At 49.1% G+C, this 21,996-nt stretch overlaps 2 protein-coding genes across 2 annotated transcripts; one reads left to right on the forward strand and one right to left on the reverse strand.

The window, feature by feature from the left end:
• The first annotated feature begins 653 nt into the window (after positions 1-653).
• On the forward strand, positions 654-5,198 carry SIRT3 (sirtuin 3). Its single transcript, XM_009575473.1, has 6 exons — positions 654-849; positions 1,475-1,707; positions 1,869-1,969; positions 2,182-2,343; positions 2,772-2,981; positions 4,723-5,198. The coding sequence occupies exons 1-6, from the start codon at positions 707-709 to the stop codon at positions 4,741-4,743; spliced, it is 870 nt and encodes a 289-aa protein (XP_009573768.1). The 5' UTR covers positions 654-706; the 3' UTR covers positions 4,744-5,198.
• Positions 5,199-8,655: 3,457 nt separating this feature from the next.
• Positions 8,656-20,906, reverse strand: RIC8A (RIC8 guanine nucleotide exchange factor A). Its single transcript, XM_009575474.1, is given in 11 exon segments — positions 8,656-9,097; positions 9,975-10,094; positions 11,123-11,267; positions 11,739-11,883; positions 12,176-12,271; positions 12,949-13,099; positions 13,932-14,026; positions 14,663-14,902; positions 14,905-15,291; positions 17,459-17,506; positions 20,582-20,906. Coding segments are annotated over 11 exon segments (1,632 nt in total). The 5' UTR covers positions 20,666-20,906; the 3' UTR covers positions 8,656-8,976.
• Positions 20,907-21,996: the final 1,090 nt, after the last annotated feature.

Consider the following 21,996-nt stretch of genomic DNA (forward strand, 5'->3'; position numbering starts at 1 on the left):
CTCTCTTGGCTCTTCACATTCCCACGCCTTCTCTGGACTGCTCATAATGTCCTGCACCAGCAAGCACCAATTGCCTGGGGACAGGCTGTTCCTTGAGATGATAATGACCGTTCTCTGCCCCATCTGTACATAATGCTGACCTGTGATTCCTTTAGGCATTTACCATTTACACGTGGAGCTCTCTCAAAGCAGAGCCCTTGGGGGAAACAGAGAACTTAAAATGTCTGTGCTAACCTGGGCAGCGTTGTCCCAGGGTGGCCACATCACCCTGTTAGAAACTTACTGAAACTCGGGACATACAAAAGAGTCTTTCTTAGCCCAAGAGCAGTGTAAATCAACTATGAGACTTGTGAGTCCCAGTGCTACTGTTCCCACAGCCCTATGTCCACACCTGTCCAAAAAAAAACCCTCTCATGGGGTACCAGTGATTTGGTATTTTTAGATCTGCTTAAAAAGTGCAATGGAAGGTATCTACTTCTAGGTATGGATTAGCCTAATGCTTAAGCTTTCTCCTTGTTAAGTACTAGCACATAGTCCTGCCAATTGAAGAGCTTTCTGCAAAATTTTGGGGGTGATTTTCTCCCCAAGCAGTTTTCAGCTGAAGTCGCTGTCAGTATGCTACCTGCTGTGCTTTCTCTCTATTCTGAGCAGGATCCAAGGGACCAGGCCCTTCTCTTTGTCTGCTGCTGCCAGAGCCATTTTAGGAATGGGCAGATGGGGAGATGATGGTGGGAAGCAGAAGCTCACTCTGCAGGATGTGGCAGAGCTAATTCGGAACAAGGAGTGTCGCCGAGTGGTGGTGATGGCCGGCGCTGGGATTAGCACCCCCAGCGGCATCCCGGATTTTAGGTAATGCCTCCATTGTTTTGTTTGTCCCTTGTCAGTGCTGGGAAGGCCAAGATCTTCAGCTTAGATAATGCTAGTGCCTGCTACTCCTCTCACCCCTCCATTTTGTTTACCTGTGCCAGGCTAGACTAGGCACAGGAGTTTCCGTGCCTGCTGATCCTCCTTCTCCAGCCGCAGGCAGGCTGGCATCACCAGTCGGACTTCAGGCCATTCCTTGGCCCAGGTCTTCAGGATGGTTAAGTCATGCCTGTTGCTTGATTCTGTGACTGCACTCACTGCACCACCTTGGCCACCAGAGAAGAGCCAATGTGGCTGTGGCGCGGGCTGGACACCCTCCAGCTAGAAGACAGCATGGTACTCACAGCATACCCCCTCCCCTCCTCCGACTGCGGGCACACCTCTGAAGCCGGGAGGAGGTGGGGTGGACTAGAGCAGGGATGTGAGGCAGGTTCTCCTTCCATGCAGAGGTAGTTTCAGCTGCTCTCTTTACACACAATGGAGAGCATAAAGCAGCCAGAGAGAACCCAGAGACCTGGCTGTCTACTCCATCGTGTCTTGGTCTGGCTCTGTGCGGGGTGGCATCTCTTCCTGCACTCTGACTACCCGCCCTGCTCTCCTCTCTTTGCAGGTCCCCAGGGAGTGGCCTCTACAGTAACCTTGAGCAGTACAACATCCCTTACCCAGAAGCCATCTTCGAACTGATGTATTTCTTTGCCAACCCTAAGCCCTTTTTCACTTTGGCCAAGGAGCTCTACCCTGGCAACTACAGACCCAACTACGCCCACTATTTCCTGCGACTCCTGCACGACAAAGGGCTTCTCCTGCGCCTCTACACCCAGAATATTGACGGGCTGGAGAGAGGTGAGTTTCCTCTTTCCCATCTCTCAGCAGCAAAGCACTGGGAAGAGATGAAGGTGAGAAGCGGAATAGGAGGCAGGACTGGGGAAATGCCTAGTGAATGTTGAGTTTCCAGTTCAGTCACCTCACACTGAGCTGGTCCTCTCCCACACGGTGTATTCCAGTTGCTGGGATCCCTCCCGATAGACTGGTGGAAGCCCACGGCACCTTTGCCACTGCCACTTGTACGGTCTGTCGAAGGAAGTTCCCAGGAGAGGACTTCAGGGTAAGTGGTTGCAGCTGGACATCGACACATAAATTAACGCAAGGAGGAGAACCTGTTGCAGGCCTGTTATTTTGCCCTCAGGGCCAAGAGGTTTTATTGGAGGGGACCAGACTTGGGGCTGGAGGTTGCTGCAAGGAGGTGTTGTGGTTCTGACCCTGCCGTGCAGGTATGCGCTGCCCCGTAATGAGTGGTGTCGGGTACTCTTGCTTCAGGGGGACGTCATGGCAGACAAGGTCCCTCACTGTCCCGTCTGCACTGGAGTCATCAAGCCTGACATCGTGTTCTTTGGCGAGGAGCTCCCGCAGCGCTTCTTCCTGCATGTGACAGACTTCCCCATGGCAGACCTGCTTTTGGTCATCGGAACATCCCTGGAGGTCTGGGACTAAGGGAAACCCCTGCTTACAGGGAGAAAAAGGCACGCAGAAAACGAGGCCCGAGGGGACTCTGGAGGAGAGAGAGGGTTTAGAGGAAAAGGCGAGAAACTGGGTAATCGAGGTAAAATTTGAGGTGGCAGGGTAAGAAATAGGGTGCATGCACTCTTGAGAGACCCTCTGAAAACCTTGTGTGCTCCTGGTAAAGGCAGGCACCTGGAGAGCAAGAATGAGTTTTGCGGCTACCTGAGGAAAGGCCACCGGATAACTGGTGACATCCATAACCTGTTCAAAGCTGGGGCAGCTTAGCCCACGGTGGGAGAACTGTTAAACACAACAGTTACAAGCTTAGTGTGCAGCAAATTCGTGCCCACAGTGCCCCTCAGCAGGGTGACCATCTCTCTCTGCTCCTTCGGGTTGCCTTCCTTTAGGTGGAGCCCTTTGCCAGCCTGGCAGGAGCTGTTCGCAGCTCGGTTCCCCGAGTCCTGATCAACCGAGATCTCGTAGGACCCTTCGCCTGGCAGCAACGCTACAATGACATAGCCCAGCTGGGTGACGTGGTCAGTGGGGTCAAGAAGCTGGTGGAGCTGCTGGACTGGAACGAAGAGATGCAAACACTAATTCAGAAGGAAAAAGAAAAGGTGGGAAGGGGCTCAGAGCCCTGCCTCCCTCCCTCAGCCTCTTCGTGCTGGAGTTATTCCGGGGCGGGGGGGACAGGTTTGTGCTTGGTGGGGTTAGACTTGCACCACAGACATTGCCATGCTTGCAGTCTGCATTCAGAGAAAAGGACCACAGAAAAGTGCAGAAACGCTAAAAAAAACCAAAAAAAAGCAAACCTCAGTACTATCTCACAGTGAAGGTGCCACAGAGCAGAAAGTGTGCTGTGTTTCTGAATGTTTCAGTGGTACACAAGGAGAGGATGCAGATCTGCCAATCTCAGATTAAATAGGAAGAATATGGAAAAGGCCCGGCTTTGGGTTGAATGGGAGTACTTTAGGGCTTGTTCAAGCACTGAAAAACTTTTGGTTGATTTCATCTATTTTTTTTATTTGTTCCCAAACACACTGAAAAAGCCCTACAGATGAAGGTACAGTTTCCTGGAGGTGGCAGTGACCAACCAGGAAATCCCCTCTGTCACCTGTATCAGGTTAATCCAGTATAATCTTGTAATTCAGCAAAGGACTCACCTTTGCACTTAAACAACACAAAACATAGGCATTCTCTTTCTCAGGCAACGCTTCCCTCAGATGCGTGTGAGGAGACTGGAAAACTCCACTGAGCGTGCAGACACGCAGTGGGGCACACTCTCGGGTGCTGAGGCTGCTGTTCAGGCGTTGGTTTTTACGCTGCTTTTTCCCTGGCTGAGAGCCTGAGCCTGGGATGCTGTTAATGGCACATGAACATGAATAACTGCTGAACTAAACCAAGGAGCCAAGCATCACCTTAGTGGAGCTTTCCTCTTTCTGTACATTCGCTTAATTGCTTTGGTTTCATTTCTAGTGGTTTTTCTGGTCATTGTGAGAAGTAAGTAATAGTAGTAAGGAAAGGGAGGCTCTAGCTGCACTATGTCCGAGACTGAACAAGGTGCTGCAGTGGCCAGACATGCGACGAGCAGCAAGCAGCAGACAGGAGCGAGGGTACTTGCTCCATCTGGCAGCGTTGAATTGCCAACTAAAGACTTGACTCTTTTCCCCCGCTGATCATTTATTTCCCTGTGCCATTCTTCTTATATCTGTAATCTTTCGAGATCCTCAGAAGTGAGAAATTGTAGGAGACCAAGTTCTTAATTACTTTGAGTTTAGTGCTAATGTTAATTGTTGCATTATTTTAGACCTGCTGGGAAGATTTTTCCACATTTGGCATCAAACGCTTTTTAAACATTTTTTTAATTTAAGCAGAAGTTGTAACTTGGGGGTTAAGCCAACTCTTCCACTTGTGTAAAAGGGCACAGCTCCAATGTCTGCAGTGGGGCTCTGCCAACTCACCGTAGTAAGAAGCCAGTTACATTTTTAACAGGTACACTGTCCATACATGACTTCTTCTGACCCAAGAGAAAAATCTGGCTTCAAGATTCCAATTTTAACATCCAGGTTGTTCTTACTTTCATCAGGATACGGGGTAGGAATGAATAGGAACTATTAGTCCTTTGATTGTTCACTACAAGCCATTTTGCACTTGTATGAGATCAACCAGCCCTTGGTTTAATGCTTGTGCTGCTTTAAATCACTGACGGATAAAGCTGATGCAAATGTGGTAAAGTGTGAAAAACAAACTCCTCCTTGCTCCGGAATTTTGGTGCTAGGAAGTATTGCTGGCTGAGCTAACAGGGGCTGGAAGGTTTGAAACACACTAGCAAACACTGTGTGGTCTTTCTATTTTTAGCTGGATGCAAAAGACAAATAGGACAGCTGGCTCCCTGCTGCTGGAGAGCAATGTTCACCTTGAAAAGGAGATGTTGTCATGCCCAGCATGGGCAGAGAGAGAGTTCATGGCAGGGAGCCATGGAAGAGGCCGTCCGGCTCTGCAGCAGCAAATCCACACAGGACTGTCACGCTGGGGAGGAGGGGATGCTCGTGGCTCAATCCAGCCAGCCGGGAAGCAAAGCAGAGCAGCCTTCACCTGCGAAGGAAGGGAGGCTGAAGGGAGCGAAGCCCAAATGCCAAGCTGCAAACTGGTCCTGCACGTGAAGGCTTTCCTACCCAAGACTTCAGAACAGTTGATGTAGCCACTGAGCACTGTTCCCTCCTTGTCTTACCTCATTTCGGCACCCACTAAGAGAGACTTTCCTCTTCCATGGCTCTGGCTGTCACCCCATCAGCACACCATCTGACAACGTCCAGCCACGAGAGCTTCACCAGTAAGTGGCCGGGAGCTCGTGGGCTCGTGCAGCACGTCAGACGAGCTGTGCATATGCAGCTTGCTGTTTGGGTCTCCCTCCTTCTGAGCCGTCCAACCTGAGAGACCCTCCGAGGGCCTGGTTTTCAAGGATCAGGCGTTGAAAATGCCATGAAAGTCAGGCCTTAAGACAAGACAGAATCACTTCAGTCTGGAGTGAGTTTTCCAGCTCCTCACCGGACTGAGCATCTACCAACTCCTTTCACAGCTCCTCCTCAGACACTCTTCTCTTAGTCATGATCTTTCAGCTGCTGCAGACTTCTAGTGTTTATTCTTCAGATGAAATCTCTGCTAATCAGGGGACGAATGCTGTCATGGGGGGCTGCCCCCCATTTCTCTTCAGGAACACCACGCTGCTGGAAGAGCTTTGAATTGGTGTAGTGTTAATTATTTAATAATAAAAAGAGTTCCAATTCTTTTGCCGATGTCACCTGAGGGTTTTTTCCTGTAAATTTCACATCTTCCCTCGTGTTTGAACACATTCTGTCCCCCCCCGCCAACTCTTCACCTACTTTTTTTAATTTGTTTTTTTCCTTCTTCTTTTTAACCTTACACAAGTGCCTTTCCTCCCTGTAAACGCCGTCCCAGGGAGAGGCAGTATCAGTCAGAGCACCGCAGTGATGTCCTGTTCTTTCCCAAATGTGCCCTAGCAGACGTACTGTGCATGTCACAGGTGTAGCAGAGCCTCTTCCCTGCAACAGGGCATGAATTCCATCACCCCAGCACCCAAATTTGGCTGTGGGGATTGAAGTCACACCCAGGTGGCCCTGGCTGACCCATCTGTTTATCACAGCAACTGTTCTAGAGGCAATCCCAAGCAGTACCAGCTCTAAACAAGCACAACAAAATGCAAAGCATTTTGTGCCACCAGTTCATTACAGTTAACACTAAACTGCAGAAAACCCAAGTGAAGGGAATAATAGCATTTGAGCACACAGCTGTGTCTTACTAACACAACACTGGAACACTGTTACTGACCTCTATGCCTAAAAGCTCTTCCAGGGCAAAGCTAGAGCCTCAAAACACTGTCTTACAGCTATCTGTTTATATAATTAGAAGTGTTTGGACCTATACTCATCTGCTATAAATCAGACTAGCTCTAGGGACCCCGCAGAAGCCTGGCACATCTACTGCTAATGCTACAGGGACAGAGTGTTCAGTGCTTGGTGTCCCAGCTGCTTCCTTGAAGGAAGGTTTGAACAAGTTCCCATTCAGGAGAGCAGACTTGTTTATCCAAATGCACAATTCAAATGTACCTGCATGTTCCTCCTCACAGCCAGGACCAGCCCAGCAGATGTATTTCATTGCGCAGACTCAGGAAAAGCAATGGATTGTTCTCTCACTTTGCAGAGCGCCAGAAGCCTCGCGGCACAGTGCTTCACACTGAAAACGGTGGCAGTGTGTTGTTTTTAAACCGCACCCTGTTTATAAACCCTTAGTCCAGAAGCACCCTGTGCCAAGTTCAGCCCCTGCACCAGGGCTTTTCAAAGCAGGGCCTGTCAGTTGCAGGTCAGGGTTTCAATAGAAAATTAGAATACAACAATATCAGAAGTATTGCATCAAAAATACACCCCCCACTTCCCCTTTTGCATGGAAAGCTTTAGAGAGCTTTAACAGCTGGAAAGAGATCAGAGGTCTGCATTTTCACACAGGAGGTCTGCGGTGGGTTTTTTTGCTAGTTACTTTAAAAAAAAAAAAAAGAGAGATGCAGCTGGCCTAAAAACTCCAGCTGTAATACACTGAAGCTATTCTCATGACAGAAGCCTATCCATGAATCTTAGTGGGTCAGTTTTACATAAGTATTGTATACCCCTGGGAGAGCCTGGAACTTTAATCAGGACTACTGAAAAAATTCTTAATCACTGAAGAACTAAACTAAATGGAGCATACCTTCAGCTTTTCATGTCATAGAGACCGACTTGTTTTCTGAACAAGCACCAACTCCTAAAAATACACAGGCAGAAACACTTGCAAACCCTCCACTCACCCCACTGCAAGTCTGCAGCCTCCTTGGACCCAGATCTCCTGGATGTCCGATACGGTGCCGCACTGCGGAGCCTGGCCAGCCTGTCCTGCCTCCGCACCAGAGCCCCAGCCGCGCTGCGCTCGCTGCCTCGCGGGGAGCCAGAAACCGCAGCAGACCCACGCAGCCAAACCACCATCGAGGCTGGCTCGTGTCCTGCAAAGGCTGAGCAGCAAATCCCTATTGCACAGACAGAAGGCAGAGCTGGTGTGCACAATTTTCAACCATTACGGGCTATTTGTAAAGGAGATGAACAGTTCTGTAAACAACTGCATGTTGTGAGGCCCGAGGGGTCGAGCTAAGATTGTTTTGCAATCCTCAGGCTTCAGTGCTTACTTTAACTTTGCGATGCTCCATTTGGTTATACTTGGTGGTCGTGGTGCAGGGAAAGGTTCTGGCTTAGCCCCAGTCTAATGCCACAGTTTTACCTCCCAAATAAAACTGTGAAGTTCAGGGCGATCAGAGTAGAACCATGTGCCAGTCAGAAAAAAACAAAGATACTTCTATACTTGCTCAGAGCTATCACATTCGATGAATCACTGCCATGCGCCCATTTGTCAGGTTTTCTTTATTCTAGCATCACTTTTGCATTCCTACTTGTGCTAATAAGTTTTGGAACTCTGGTACATGAGACAAAGTGGAAGATTTTCTTTAAAACAGTTTTCTTTAAAAAGAAAAAAAAAACAACACAAAAAAAAAAAGACAAATCTAAGCCACAGCGAAGGACAGGACCAACACCAGCCCCTGGGTGCAAACAGCAGTGGACCTGCGGGAAAGCCAAGGCAGACGAAAAGGCAGCAGACAAAGCACAGATTTCGGCCTTTCATTTGGAAAGCGTGACATGGGGAAAGGCTAATGCCAAAAACTAAACTCCGTGGTAACAGGAACATTGCACAGTGCCAGCGACTGAATATCAGAGTGTTCCTGGCAGTCACCTGCACGTTTCTCTCCTGTGGCCGATGGGAATGCTGGAAGCTTCACACGAAGGCTTTACTCGCCTCCCCACAGTGCACACACCACTGCTCCCCTCTGCACTCACGTACACACTCCTGAGTCCACACACTCCTGTTTCTGCACAGACACCGTCACGCTCACAGCCATACATAGCACACACACATTCAGCCACCTGCTAAAGAAATGGATGCACTATGCCAAGACACCCCACAGACGCCGCTCCCCAAGAACTGCCGTGAATAACCGCTCACACCCCTCTCCTGCAGTCCCACCTTCCCACCTGCATTCCCGGGGAGCAGCTCCCCCCACATAGGGCCACACGTAGCCACGCACAGTGACGCGTGCGCTGATGAGCGGCCACACACGTGTCGGCACATATACAAGATGCTCTGCAGATTACTGAACCCTGACAGTGACAGAAAGATCCTCCCCCCCGCCCTTCTTCCCAAACATCACATATTTAAAAAAAAAAAAAATCCTACTGGAAAGTCCTGGAAGCAATTTGGAGTCTGAAATCCTCAAGGCTGCTGACAGGAGAGACCAAGGTGGAGCCAGGCCACGAAGACCCTCTGGAAGGAGAGGTGGCTATGGAGCTGGAAAGGAGGCAGGAGGTGTTCCTTGTTGTGGACTGAGGGGTCCAGGCTGGATCCAGATCCCACAGGCAGAGTCCTGGCCCAGTACTAGCCTCTGGGTGCAGCACCAGTTCTGGAGGGAGAGCGGGTGGAGGCTGCCCAGCTCTCCGAGGCTGGGGCGAGAGGTCTGGATCAGTCCAGCCCCAGGTCTGAGTCGGACGACGACCTCTCATCAGCCATATCGCGGATGGCATTCTCCATGGGGGCCAGGTTGCCGCTCGGCGTGATGCCCATGGGCTGGATGACTTGCTCTCTGCAACCAATGAGGAGAGGGGGGAAGGCAACACAAATTTGCAGCAGATGCTGGAGGAATAGACAAGTACTACAGCAGAAACATGGGGCTTGTGGAAACTGCCCCGAGGCAGCCCAGAACAACCCCACGCCACCACCAAGAGTCCCTTTTTAGAAGAGGGGGACAGTTCTAGCTATAAAACCTCCAGCATGCTGAGGCGATGGCTGGAAGCACAATCCACTAGTGTTGCCATTCTCAGGTTCCCTGGAATAGGCTCAGTTTTAGGGTCCTGTTCTGTGTGGTACAGGATTGCCAGAGGAAAACTAGCACTGGTGTCAGCATTCCTCTCCCTCTAACACTAACAATGGAAATATATGCAGTAAATGTGCTGCCCTTTTCCCTCCCACCCTTGGGGGTGGCCTGAACTCAGTTGGCAGACTCTGGGTTCTTCTCTGTGGCACCTATTAATGATGGATGAAAGATGACTGGAGAAAGCACTCCTGCAGGGAAAGGGACTTGGTGGCACTGGCTGCCATCTGTCCCCAAAACACTGCTTCCTACTGAGCAGCCTTGCCAGGACAGCAGCTGCTGTTCTTACTGAGCACCTGGCCGAACCTGGTGAGGCAGCAGGTGCTTGGAAAGACAGTGCAGGCATGTAGAGGAATTTCACAATATGCCAATCACACCAAAGAGGTGTGTGGGGCTTGCAGCGCCTTCCCCTGCACATAACGGAGTGCAGCCTAAGGAAATATTTCCCCACGTATGTCGCCCACTCTCTCTTACATCCCTTCAGTTAGTGGTGGCCTGGGGAATACATTCAAAGAAAGGTCTGTGATAAATGTAAATCACAGACACGCAGGTGCTAATGCAGACACAAACATACACAATTTTCTAGTACCTGGACAATTTGTCAAACATGTTGACTAACTTCATGGCTTCGTATTCCTTCTGCTCTTCAGTCATCCCTTCCATGGGGTTGGGTAGTTTCTCCTCAACGCGTCCCGTCACAGGGTTAATGCTGCAAGAAGAATAGTGAGGCCGGGACAAAGGAAGGAGGTAAAGCAGAGGTGTGACAAAAGGGCTGTTTAAAAACTTTCTTTGCCTCTACTGAGCACAGGAACACAATGGCAAGGCTGATTGTCATTGCTGCTCGTCTCATTAGCCCCAAGTGCTATCGCAGTGCAACATGGTGCTTCTGACCACTTTCTGTAGGTCCTATGCAGTCATCCCCTTAAAAATCCCTATCATTTCTCTGGTGTGAGCAACATCCCCATCCTGCCAATTCTACAGTGCAGTTTTAAACCAGGTGCACAAGGGCAGATGACACTTCTTTCCTCTCCTTAAGTCGGGAGGCAAAAAGCTAACACAGAAAAAAAACCCCAAACCCAGCCTGTAGACCGCATTGAACAGGATGCTAGAAAGTATGGGACCCACAGCTGAGCACAGTCCTAGAGCTCTCCCTGCACACCCCTCATCCTTGAGTTACCACCACCCACTAGCAGGCAAAGAAAAAAAAAAGGAAAAAAAGAAAAAACCAGCTCCCTCCAGCAGCTCTGGAGGGGAGAGGAGTAATTGGCACTTCCAAATCTGCTGCAAGAAGGGACCACCCTTATCCCTTATCCCAGCGCACAGTAAAAGCCTGCCACTGTACTGAGGTGTGCGGACACCAAAAAAAAAGGTGCAAGATATGGATTAGAGAGAGATATACTGCCACGTGCACATCTTGAACAGGTCTGGTGCAGAATGGGCTCTGGCTGAAGGAACCCACTTTGCTCTAGAGCCTGTGCCCAGCTGCAGGGACCCAATATATGCACCAGTGACCACCCACACCAAGAGCCACAGAGGCATTTCACCCAAGGAACAGGTAGAGAGGGTGGAACAGGACATCAAAGCTAAGGGTGAAACTGTTAAGTAATGCAGAAGGAAATGCGCATGTGAAAGAGGACAAGGGAAATGGCAGGGAGGCAGATGACGAAAGGGACAGAGCAGGAGTGGGAAGAAGGTGTAGGAAGAGGGGTTCTATCGAGGGGGAGCAGACTTCTTTACTTGGGCTTTGCCTCTTTGTACTCCTCAGTGTCTGTGTCTTCGTCTTCTGAGTACTCTCCCTCTTCCCGACCACCAGCCATGAGGCCTCGTGCTGCGAGGAGCCCAGCTGCATTCCCGTAGCCCGTGTACTTCACAAACCGCGACACTGCCAGGAGAAGTGGAAAGAGACCACTCTGTGCTTCCCCGCCTGCCTCTCCAGCCCCGTCTGCTCCTGTGTGCCCCAACAGCAAGATCAGCACAAGGCCTCGGAGACCCAGAAATGCCAACGCTTCTTTGAACCCTGTGACAGGGAGCAAGGCTCCCACACTACGCACCAGGAATGGCAGGGACAACCCCACCCAGGGGCGGGGGTCTGAATGAAGGCCAGGTTGTCTGCAGGGTGTTGGGGTGTCCTCCAGCAGAGATTTTCACTCACCGCTGCCATGAGACAGCAACTCCTTCCCACAGAGCACTTGCATACACTGAGTAGGGAAAAGCGGAGAGTATCTGGCCCAAGGGAAGACAGAAGTTCCTGTTGGCTGCAAAGGGTCACCCATCCCACGCTCTCTGGCTTGCGCAGAGGCCAGGCTCCAGGACTCCCTGTCACCAAAGCCCACAACAAGACCCTGCAACTCACCGCTCTCCTTGCAGAGCACGAAGAGGAACTCTGCCGCGCAGTGCTTCACGTCGGTGTCGATGTGGGTCATCAAACGCACCAGCTTGTTCCGCAGCGAGTTCCCCACCTCCGGCCGATTCCTCACATCCCGGAGCGGCGGCAACACCTACAAGGCCACAGTGAGGGGCGATCAGTGGAGCTGGAACAGCAATGGCAGGTCAGACAGGGGAAAACGTACGTGCATTTTACAAATCAGCTAAAACTAACAAATCCACAGAGTGTGGAAGATGTGGAAAAAACACTATGGGTACCAAAGGCTTCAACCACCCATATATCACAACCTAGTAGAGAGAGAGAGAGAGCAGGTCTGTTTGGAGGATGGCAATAATCAGGCAGTTTGCTATTCTCCTCTCTCCTCAGCACAGCATCATTCAACTTTTGGCTGAACTACAGCATACCTTTGCCTTCAGGAACTTCCTCGTCTGGCGGTGGACTCGGGCGCTCTCAGTCAGCAGGTTCAGCACAGGGGTCAAACTCTCCTTCAGCTTGTGTCCCTGCAGAAGCGTCCACAAAACAAACAACACTGAGCTAGTTAGTCACACTGAGCTCAACTTGTCTGGCTTGTGGTGGAGAACATGAGTACAGAACATCAGGGAAACAGAGGGACACCAACGCTTTCCAGCCTCTGCTACAGGAATTTCAGTGCTTCATCACTCCTCAAGTGGGATGGTTTTCCAAGCCCTGCTTTGTGGTACGGCAGTGCTAGAAATATTTGTGCAGGGCACCCAGAGTAGAGAAGTGCTGCGGTAAAATTCAGAGGCCCTTTGGAAAAACTCCAGAAACTGAAAACGACTGCGAGCTTGAAAATAATGCAAATTCAGGCTTTCAGAAGCTACCCACCAGATCACTACTGAGTGAAACAGAGCACCGATATTTCAATCGCCCAGCTAATCATCTACTGTTCAACCAATCTCACTACCTGCAGTCCCTAAAGCAATGACGCAGTCACCTTCCCAGTTGACAGATGTTGTTTTAGTCCTACCAACCATAACAGTTTTGCCTCTGCTAAAAACTATGAAGGGATATCTCCGAACTAACTGTGCCTTCCTAGTGCTCCTGTGGTGTTGGCACTGGGCTTTTCAAGGATGAATACAGGCTGAAGGAGAGGTGCCCTGCAGTGAACTTGTGAAAATGAGCAGTGACGAACTCACACAGCAGCCTCCCAACTTACCCTGTCAAGGCGTCGCTCTAGAAAATCCAGCAGGATGCTGACGGCATCCATGTTGACACCCATGTACTCAAGCGAGCCTGGCCGGACTTTCGGGGTCAGAAGGACGTCCAGACATTTCAGGGGCAGATTGCCCAAAAGGTTAACCGTATGACTGAACATATTAAAGAGAAGAGAAGTGAACACATAGTCACGGATCTTTGTTCACAGAAGTTCTTCAGCTATCCAGAAATGAAGGTTCATTACTAACTTCCAGGAGTGTGAGGACCCTGAGATCCAAGCTGTCTTTGGGCTACATCCCAAGCTCCTCACACCACTAAAAGGCAATAAATTACACTGCTTTTTGGGTAGTTGAACTATTTGCTGGAAGTCCGAAGAGACTTCAGTGACAACTGAGAAACCATGGGTCTTGACACAGAGGCCAAGTAGGACCAATCTGGGTGGTCAAAGGTCTGTCTCTAGGGTCTCCTGCTGCATCACTCATTCTCACCCTGATGTTCAATGCAATGCATTGCTTAGGATTCCTCTGACTACGCTGCTCAAAGCTGACCCCCCTGGACCAATAATGCTCAGCAGTGTGACACAGGCAATTTCTCAGCCTGGCTCAAGAGACAGTTAATTAAGGCCAGCCCATGGACTCTTTAATTAAAATACCAAATATCTGCTCTGGCAAGTTGCCCACTGAAGTGGGTGGCACTGTTGAGGAGGCCTGACGCAGGATATTGAATACGGCCCTTGGGGTCAGGCAGGCCTGGAGAAAATATTTCCTCCTGTAGACCTGGAGGCTGTGGCATTAGCGCACATCATTTGACGGTGGGAAGGGCAGGGCTATTTCTCAGCTCCAGCAGCATGAGGAACCTGCGGGCCAAACCAAAGATGCCTGCTTGTCAGCAGTGACCTTAGCAATCACCAAACAAGCAGAGGATGTTAATGCCAAGATCAGGCAGTATCTCGTGAAGATCATGACCTAGTTATCTAACAAAGACCTGTGGAACTCCTCTGTCCGGTCTTCTCCATCAGCAGAGATCATGAGGCAGTGGCGCAGGAGGGCACCCAAGTGCCGGTACAAAGCAGCATCTTCCTGGCCCCAAAACAGAAAATGAAAACCTTGATCAGGAACGAGGATCCTCCACAACCCAGAGCCTGCTGTCCCTGCAGCCTAGAGCCCCATCCCTCTCTCCAGCAGCCTGATAACTGGCAGCAGGGTGTTTAAGTGGAAGTAGCCTCCCGATTCTGCTTTTGAGGTCAACACACAGTCTTCCTGCTGCCCGGTACCTTTTCCCTCACTCTACAACGTTGAGTAAAGGGCTGGAAGAAGCCCCAAAACAAGCCCATGGATTAGCCAGAGGTGTTCTCCATCACACCGTCCTTTGACCTTGTCCAGAAGATGAAAGAGTACAAGGCCACACTCAGAAGCAAGTTATCTGGGGGCTCTGCTCTCCCACTTGTGCAACAAATCATATTATTGAGAAGGAAAAATGCCTAACTTTTAAATTTTAATGCTCTAAAAATCTTAAGGGTTAATGATGCACTGGATAGAGGCAGTGCTCTAGGGAGGAAGGTCTGGACACACAAGCCTCTTGCTACCCTTACATGTACCTGGGGGCTGCATGAGGGCCAGTAATACGAGGAAATGCAAGCAGAGGAGAGAAACAGTAGCCAAACCACAGCCTGGAGACATGTGAATGCAGTGGGGTGGGACACCCAAGGAGCTTACCTCGTCCACCTCCCTCTTGCTGGAATCAAAGGTGATATTGAAGAGAACTTTCAGGATCTCCATGGCTCGCTCTGTCTCTTGCCGAGGCAAAGGTGGGAGAAGTCCCTCCTCGGTGGCAACTTCGTAGGGGTCCAACCACTTTACACCAAGGGTCAGCTCCAGGGTATCTGCCATCAGGCTAACGCCCCTGAGCTCTTGGGCTAGCTGCTGCCGGATGTCCACTCTCAGCGCTGTCAGCAGAGCGCTGGCAGCAGGAACAGGAGACGCAGGTCAAAGAACTTGACTTCATGAGGAAGGCTCCTCTCATTGTACAGTTTGATGCGCTTGGCCAGGCCCACCACCAGCCGGGCTTCAGCTGTCAGCTCCTGTGCCCTAGGGCTGCTGAAGACAATGTTGCAGAGACATTTGAGGGATTCCAGGATTACATCCAAGTCTGGGACCTCCCGGATGAGCTCCTCTGAGTAATCAATGCCAGCATGCCTGGAGAGGGTCTTCAGGCCTTCCTTGGTGGTGAAAGGGTCAAGGCAGTATTTGTCCCGGGACAGGATGCGGATGCTTTCCAAACACGTGACCTGGCAGGATGGCTGCAGCTCTCTTTCCAGGAACTTGATCAGCAGCTGGGCCATTTTCTGTGCAGTTGGAAACAAGCAACGCCTCGTGTACTGACACTTCACAGTGCGCCCCCCCCACCATCCTGTATTGCTCTGGCCTGTAAAACACGACTGTCGTCTAGAGATGGGCCTGCTAACGGCTCTGGTTCAGGTGTGCACTTGGCAGCATTCGGGAAGTGTTTGGCTCTGGCATCTGATCCTGACCCAATTCGAGCAAGGACACCCAGCAAGAAACAAAGAACAGCTGGGAAAGGGTATCAGATGTAAGGGGAAAGTATGAACAAGCAACTGCTATTATTGCATATTTTAGCTTCACCCGTGGTTAGGACGGTTCAGGCTAATACAGTTTACTTGACAGCTGCATTAAGCTAAGAGAGGGCAGGTCAAAAAAGTCCCTTATAGCTTCACTGAGGAGCAAAAACCAATTCAACAGAAGTTCTCTATTTCCACCCAGAGCCTTAAGATGAGGGAGGCATCTGCTTTGGGTGCTCCAGAAACAGGCCAAAAAGGTTGAGAGGCAACTCAGAAAACTGCCAAGGGAGGAGAAAAGGACCTAAGCGAGGTGAGAAGAGCATGTGATGCCCTAGGAAAGGAGGTGAAAAGGCCTCAGGAGAATCAAATAAGTACTACCTCCCTAAACCTCAGTGCTGTCTGGAGACCTACTAGCCCAGATCCTCAGTAGGTACAGACTGGCAGAGCTCCACTAACATCAAATCGCAACAGCTGAAAATCTAACCCTTGTGGATAACAGCATCGTATGTGACAGCAAGCAACTGAAGAGTACATGAGCAAAGGTAATGCTTCACACAACCACGCGCAGCTTGGTTTGAACCATGTGTAGCAACACTTCACATTACACTAGTAATCCACTGCATAGACATTCACACCTTGGTAAGATCTCCCTAGATCTCTCTAACCTAACATCATATCTGAGCACCTCTTTCCATGCATTTCCATTATAAGAGCAAAGGAATCCAAGATTGCAAGATTTGCTATCATTCACTGTAATTGGCTTAACACAGCCTAATCAGTTACACTTCATAATAATAAAAGGACTGAGGGAAGGAATGAAGAAAAAATGAATTTTAGTCCTTAACGTGAGGCTGGCAGAACTGAACAAGCTTTAGCTCATGAAGTATGCCCCACAATCACACCCTTGAGAAGTGAGAAAGTACAGTCATTCCTCTTCTCCTTCCATATGAGGAGACAGACACAGGAGTTAAAGATACAGTCATAAGTAACCAAAGCCTCTGACTGACTCAGGTTAAAGAGATCTCAGAGCATGTGCCCAGGGCTAAACCTTCAGAAGAACTGAGCACCAGGAACTAGATGGTGATGCTCAATTCATATTTCATGATATACGCCCCAAAAGTGGAGCACCCCAAGGCTGTGTCTGAATTCACGGCCTGTGTGACTGTCCCAGCTCAAGCAGCAAGTCAGTGCAAGGCAAAGAGCTCAGATCTTGTGAGATCCAGTCCTACGCATCAGGTGGTACCCAGAAAATCTTCATGCTAGCATTAGCTGGCAATAGCACAGACAAAAGAGGTCCCATTCTCCACCCTGGCTGCTTGGTCCACACTTGATGTGCTAAAATAGGCATTAGCGCAATCAACCAATGAACTGGACCACAAAACTGATCCAGCTGGAAAAGAATCCAGGAAAAAAAAGTGTTATTCTTTAGGCAGATCAGCCCATCAACGATGTGCAGCCATGCAAAGGTCTGCCCTGGCATGAAAGAACTGCAAGAATACAAATGAACAGGCAGGAGTGTTTCTTTCCATTGAGTACCAGCTTACACCAGGTTAAAGTATCTGTTAATATACAGCCTTGGTCAAATCCTGCAGCTGGCTCACAGCAAAAACACTTACCCTCTAGAGGCTTGCATGTTGCTATGATCTTTGCCTAGCAGACTCATGCCACAAACACAAAGGATCACACTTTCTATACACCCGTGGCTGAGACTATACGCATCATGGAACCCAAAGGGCTTGCTAATGCTGGAAGAATGCTGACCTTTATCCTAAAACACTAACTACTGATGGAAAAACTGGAGGCAGATGCTCTGAGCACACCATTCCCTAATCAAGTTAATGAAAAAACACTCATTTCTTTCCCAGCTGGACACAAGTATGGAGCAGCAGATTTACCCATCCCACTAGAGGAAGAAACCAAAGAGCATGCCTACCTTCCTCTCTTCCCGCTCCTCATCGTCAAAGGTGAAGCACTGAGATTTCTGCGGGGGCAAAACAGAAACAGTCAAAATAAAATAATAGATTAAAAATCCACTGTTCCCCCCAAGGCAGGGAAGGGCCATTGAGCTAGAAAGCAGCAGGTCTAAAAACACACTGCAAAAGCAAGCACATCTTCTCAGCCACAGCATTTAGAGAGGTCTACAATATTTGTGAGGTTTGTAACAATCAGCGCAAGCTCCTGAGGAACAAGACAAAAGGAAAACTTTCCTGCCACTGACGTTTTTTTCCTGTCTTTTCTTTCCAACACTGTTCCTACTCAGGCAACTCCAACTATGTGCTTCACAATTAGGGGGAATGAATCTGGTTTGAAAAGCACAGAGATGGACAATGTCAGCAGGTCTGAAGTGCTTTCTTTGAGTGAGAGCTCCGCTACCCTGGAGGCCCCTGTTTCTCTTTCATCCTTGAAAAACATTTGTGATGAATATTACCCATTGCCCTCTTCCGCTGGCTCTACAGTGGAGGCTGACTGCCACAGGCCAAAGCTGTGCCCATCTGACAGATGGACTTATTTTTAAATACTGCAGCAGTAAAGTGGGCATTCATCACAATCCATATATCCTGTAATAGCTGATAATTCCTCTGCTCAGTGACACCACCAAGCTGTGCCTACACATTTTTCCCCCTTGATATTTATTGTTTCTTTTCCTGACCAAAAGAAAGTACTACTGTCTCCTCGTTACTTGCAAACAGATCCTTGTGGTTATTCAGGTCGTGTTCTTTAAACACAAGAGACCTGATCTCTACACTGCCACCATGTCCCTTTCCTTAATAAACAGCCCTCCTCTTTGTTGATGGGAAGCATTTCTGCGTTTCTTACTATTCTGGCTGTTCTTCGATGGACTTTCTGGCTACATCTGCTTCCAATGAACTGGAGAATACAGGAGATCACAGGTGCCCTGATGAAAAGCAGCACTTTCCAGTGAATGATGCATCCTCATTTACACCAAAAGAGCATTTGGTCCAAGCTTTGAGAATGAATATGTTTAAAATTTATAAAACACTAATTACGTATGCATAGATACAGCTACATCTATAGCTAGAGATATATGGATAAAATTGTATCATAATTCTCCCATCATTTTCTTAGCACTCACTGTCACCTTTTACTGAGTTATACTGCTTACTCATACGGAGCTGCTCAGTAATGGTAATTAGTCTTACCACAATCAATCATTCTTATACCCTGCACTTATTCTTCTCTTGAGTGATCACAATTCACAGATATCCCATCTACAGGTCTGAACAGCTGAGCTCATCTCCCACTGTATTTATCACCTCACAAATCGTTCCGTTGTCTAACTCTACCTGATTTCCTGCTCAGCCAAGCCCGAGACTGACTGCACTGCGCTTCTGGAGATCGCAGGTGTTCCCTGACTCGCTCACTCTGCAAATGTAGTCTCCCCTGCCATTCAGCATCCTTTTTACATGCTGCCAATTCCTGTCTGCTTAAAAGTAGAAGACACAGTTTGCAGATGAACTGTGTCACAGTCACCAAGATCCCAGGGATGGCTTTGGTCTTTCTAGCCTAGAGCAAGCCACGATGGACAAAGCGATGCCGACACGCTGCTTGAGAAACCTCAGGTGTGGAGGCAGGACAGCGGTACTCCTGTAGTGCTGTGCCAGGGGCTGCCCTCCCATGCTTCAGCGCTGTGAGCTGACCCGTGCATAGGCTGTTGCACCACGTTATGAGGAACTGGCAGTTCAGCCCTGGAACTGATGTGCTCTGCAGACAACCATGCCACTTGTTCTTTTCCCATCGCATCCTCTTTGCAGGCTCCTGTAATCTCATTCGTGTATATTTTTGCCATACCTGTGGTTTTGCTTTAGCTGTAGTTTATTCTTAGCAAACAAAAATTGACTGTGTGTGCAATAGTGAATTAAAATATATCCCCAGAAAAAGGATACAGTACCATCAATTTTTACAGTAAAAAAATGATGCAAGGAAGTTGCTTAGTTCATCTGCAGTTTCATAATCCTCTTTGATTTCTCCATTTCTTCTAGATGGGCTAGCAAAACCACTGACATTCTCACAAGTTTCTTACACTTGATACACTGACAAAGGATCCAGCTGGAGGAATTTGACAGAAAATATTGTGGTTTGATGCCTCAAGCTGGTAACACATCAAACTCTGTACTCCTAATTTCTCCCGCATTACACCTGCTGTAGGTGATGTTAATCCTGCAGACTGTCTTTAACAGGAACCCACTCCTTCTTAGCTAATATCTCCCCCGTTTCAAAACCGACTGCGGGAAATAGTTGCACACTCTCCCTCTTGCACACTCGTGCAAAATATTCACAGGTTTTCCCTGCTGGCTTCCCACCTACTCAAGAATGGTGCAGAATGAGTCACAGAGATCTGCAGGGCCAGCCCTATCCTGGTGGAAACCCTCTGAAGGAAATTTCCCTGACAACCAGAGTCTATTTCAAAAGGGATTTACCCCCACAGATAATCTTTTGCCACTTTAAGGCTAGAAACACTTCCATCTCTGCTTCCCAACCATTCTTTTTTTGATATTCTATATTCGTTATTTACTTCTTATTGTCAGCTTTCAGATCTGGCACCTGTATCAAATTCCAGCAGCCCATCCCTGTCTATCACTAATGATCTTTTACTTGCAAATCACAACAACCATTTCACCTGCAGCTCCTCCCCAGGCCTCAGTTTTATTACCTCCAAACCTTGCCTTAACATAAAAGCTCCTCCTATTCAGTCTTCACACTGATGTTTATTTCCCTGCCAGGTTTTACCTGGGATCTGGATAATAATAAAAGAAAAAATCCCTTCTACATGCTTTACTTCCAGTATACAAAGGAACCAAGATAAAGAGAGGCTGCTTAGCTGCTTCCTAGCAAAACATCAAGGAATAAACCATCTGCAAGCAAAAGACGAAGCAATCTGTAACATTTTTATGGCAGTAATGCACAGACAGATGCGCTCAGAGGAGACAGACTGGGGACAGCCGGATGGCACAGAAATCCCACAACATGGCCAGCCTGCTTCCAGGCTTGTAAACAGCAGCAGCTGACGTCAGGCAGAGGTTTGACGCTCACTCACCTCCTGGTTGTAGATCTGAAGCACCTTGAGAACTGTGTCTTGCTCCCCGCTTTCCACGGTGGCTACCACAGTCCTGAGCTCCATTGTCTCAACAGCTCAGCTACAGCAGGAGGTGAAACTGGAAGGAATGGGACTGAGGGGGCTTCCAGGGCTCCTGGATAACAGTGATGCAAAAGGACCTGGATACACAGATATCTGACAGGGAGAGAGAAAGGGGTGGGGAAAGGAAGGAGGGAAAAAAACAAAACACAAAAAAACCCAAGTGAGATTGCTCACGCTGTTGCAGCCATAAAAGCAGAGCAGATGGATAACCCGAGTAAAACCAGCAGCCAGCTTCCTCTCTCTCCCTCTAATCCTCTTCTTCCTCTCTTTGCTTTTCAATGTTTAATATAAGCCCTCCCAGTGAAGCACTCAGGGAAAACCTTCCCCTCACCCAGCCAGGGGATTAACATAGAGCAGATAACAGCAGCTCCCTGAAATAGCTCTCTGCCTTCTCCTCCCCTGGCTGGCCTGATTTCTGTTACTGCACACGATAAGAGGAAAAAAAAAAATCCAGAAACATTCCTGTGGGTAAAAAGGGATGGAGAGGAACACCAGACAGATAGGAAAGCATCCTCCTGGCTCAAGGCAGAGCTACCTTTTAAGGTGGTGAAAAGAAAGAGATCATTAGGATTTTGTTGCAGTTGCTGCTCCGTGCGGCCAGTGCCTGAGACAGGCTGTGCATCAGATTATGGCAGATACACTGCACATGCAGTAAAAATGCACGTACGAGGGATGGCTGGCCTCCACGGCTCAAATCTGTATACCATTACAGCAGATAATGTGCCTCATGATAATAATGTAAATGAGCAGATGTGCATAAAGACGTGGGTGATGAGATTATTTTAGACACAGGCACAAGTTTAACAGCTCATAGAGCCATGCAAGTCCGCAGTGCTGGAAAGTAACTCCTCCTGATGGAAAATCTAGCAAATTTGAGTACTTATGTGCGCTCGTACATCTGTTTAGACTCTGCATAGCTATGCAGCATGTTCTGTGATGTGACCAAGCTCTGGTTGTACCTAATTACGAGAAACCACGCTGGCCCTGGGAGCCAGTTCTGTGCCGAGAGCCTGCACGGTTTTGGGGGATCACACGGGAGCACCAGGTCATCCCCTCCTGCCCCAACACGGCCAAAGAGGGGTTTTTCGGGACCAAGGGCAAGTCCTGCATTTTGGAAGCCAGAAAACTGCGAGAACAGGAGGATGAGCTCTCCGGAGGCAGGCGGCACGGCACCGCCAGCGCCGAGGGGCTGGGGTGCCGGGCGGGCTCCTCTCCGCTTTTTGGGGGCACGGCAAGAGCAGATGGCAGCGTTTGCCATATTCCCCCCCAGCTCCCTCCTCACAGTTACCTCCTCCCCCTGCCGTTTTTCGCAC

Source organism: Fulmarus glacialis, unplaced genomic scaffold, assembly GCF_000690835.1.
Source record: "Fulmarus glacialis isolate BGI_N327 unplaced genomic scaffold, ASM69083v1 scaffold47293, whole genome shotgun sequence".
NCBI classification, from domain to species: domain Eukaryota; kingdom Metazoa; phylum Chordata; class Aves; order Procellariiformes; family Procellariidae; genus Fulmarus; species Fulmarus glacialis.

Excerpts from the sequence above, each read along its gene's own strand:
- SIRT3 (XM_009575473.1), top strand. The coding sequence starts at position 707 with ATGGGCAGATGGGGAGATGATGGTGGGAAGCAGAAGCTCACTCTGCAG. Across the intron at positions 850-1,474 it reads AGCGGCATCCCGGATTTTAG|GTCCCCAGGGAGTGGCCTCT; the intron begins GTAATGCCTCCA and ends CTCTCTTTGCAG. Across the intron at positions 2,344-2,771 it reads TCATCGGAACATCCCTGGAG|GTGGAGCCCTTTGCCAGCCT; the intron begins GTCTGGGACTAA and ends GCCTTCCTTTAG.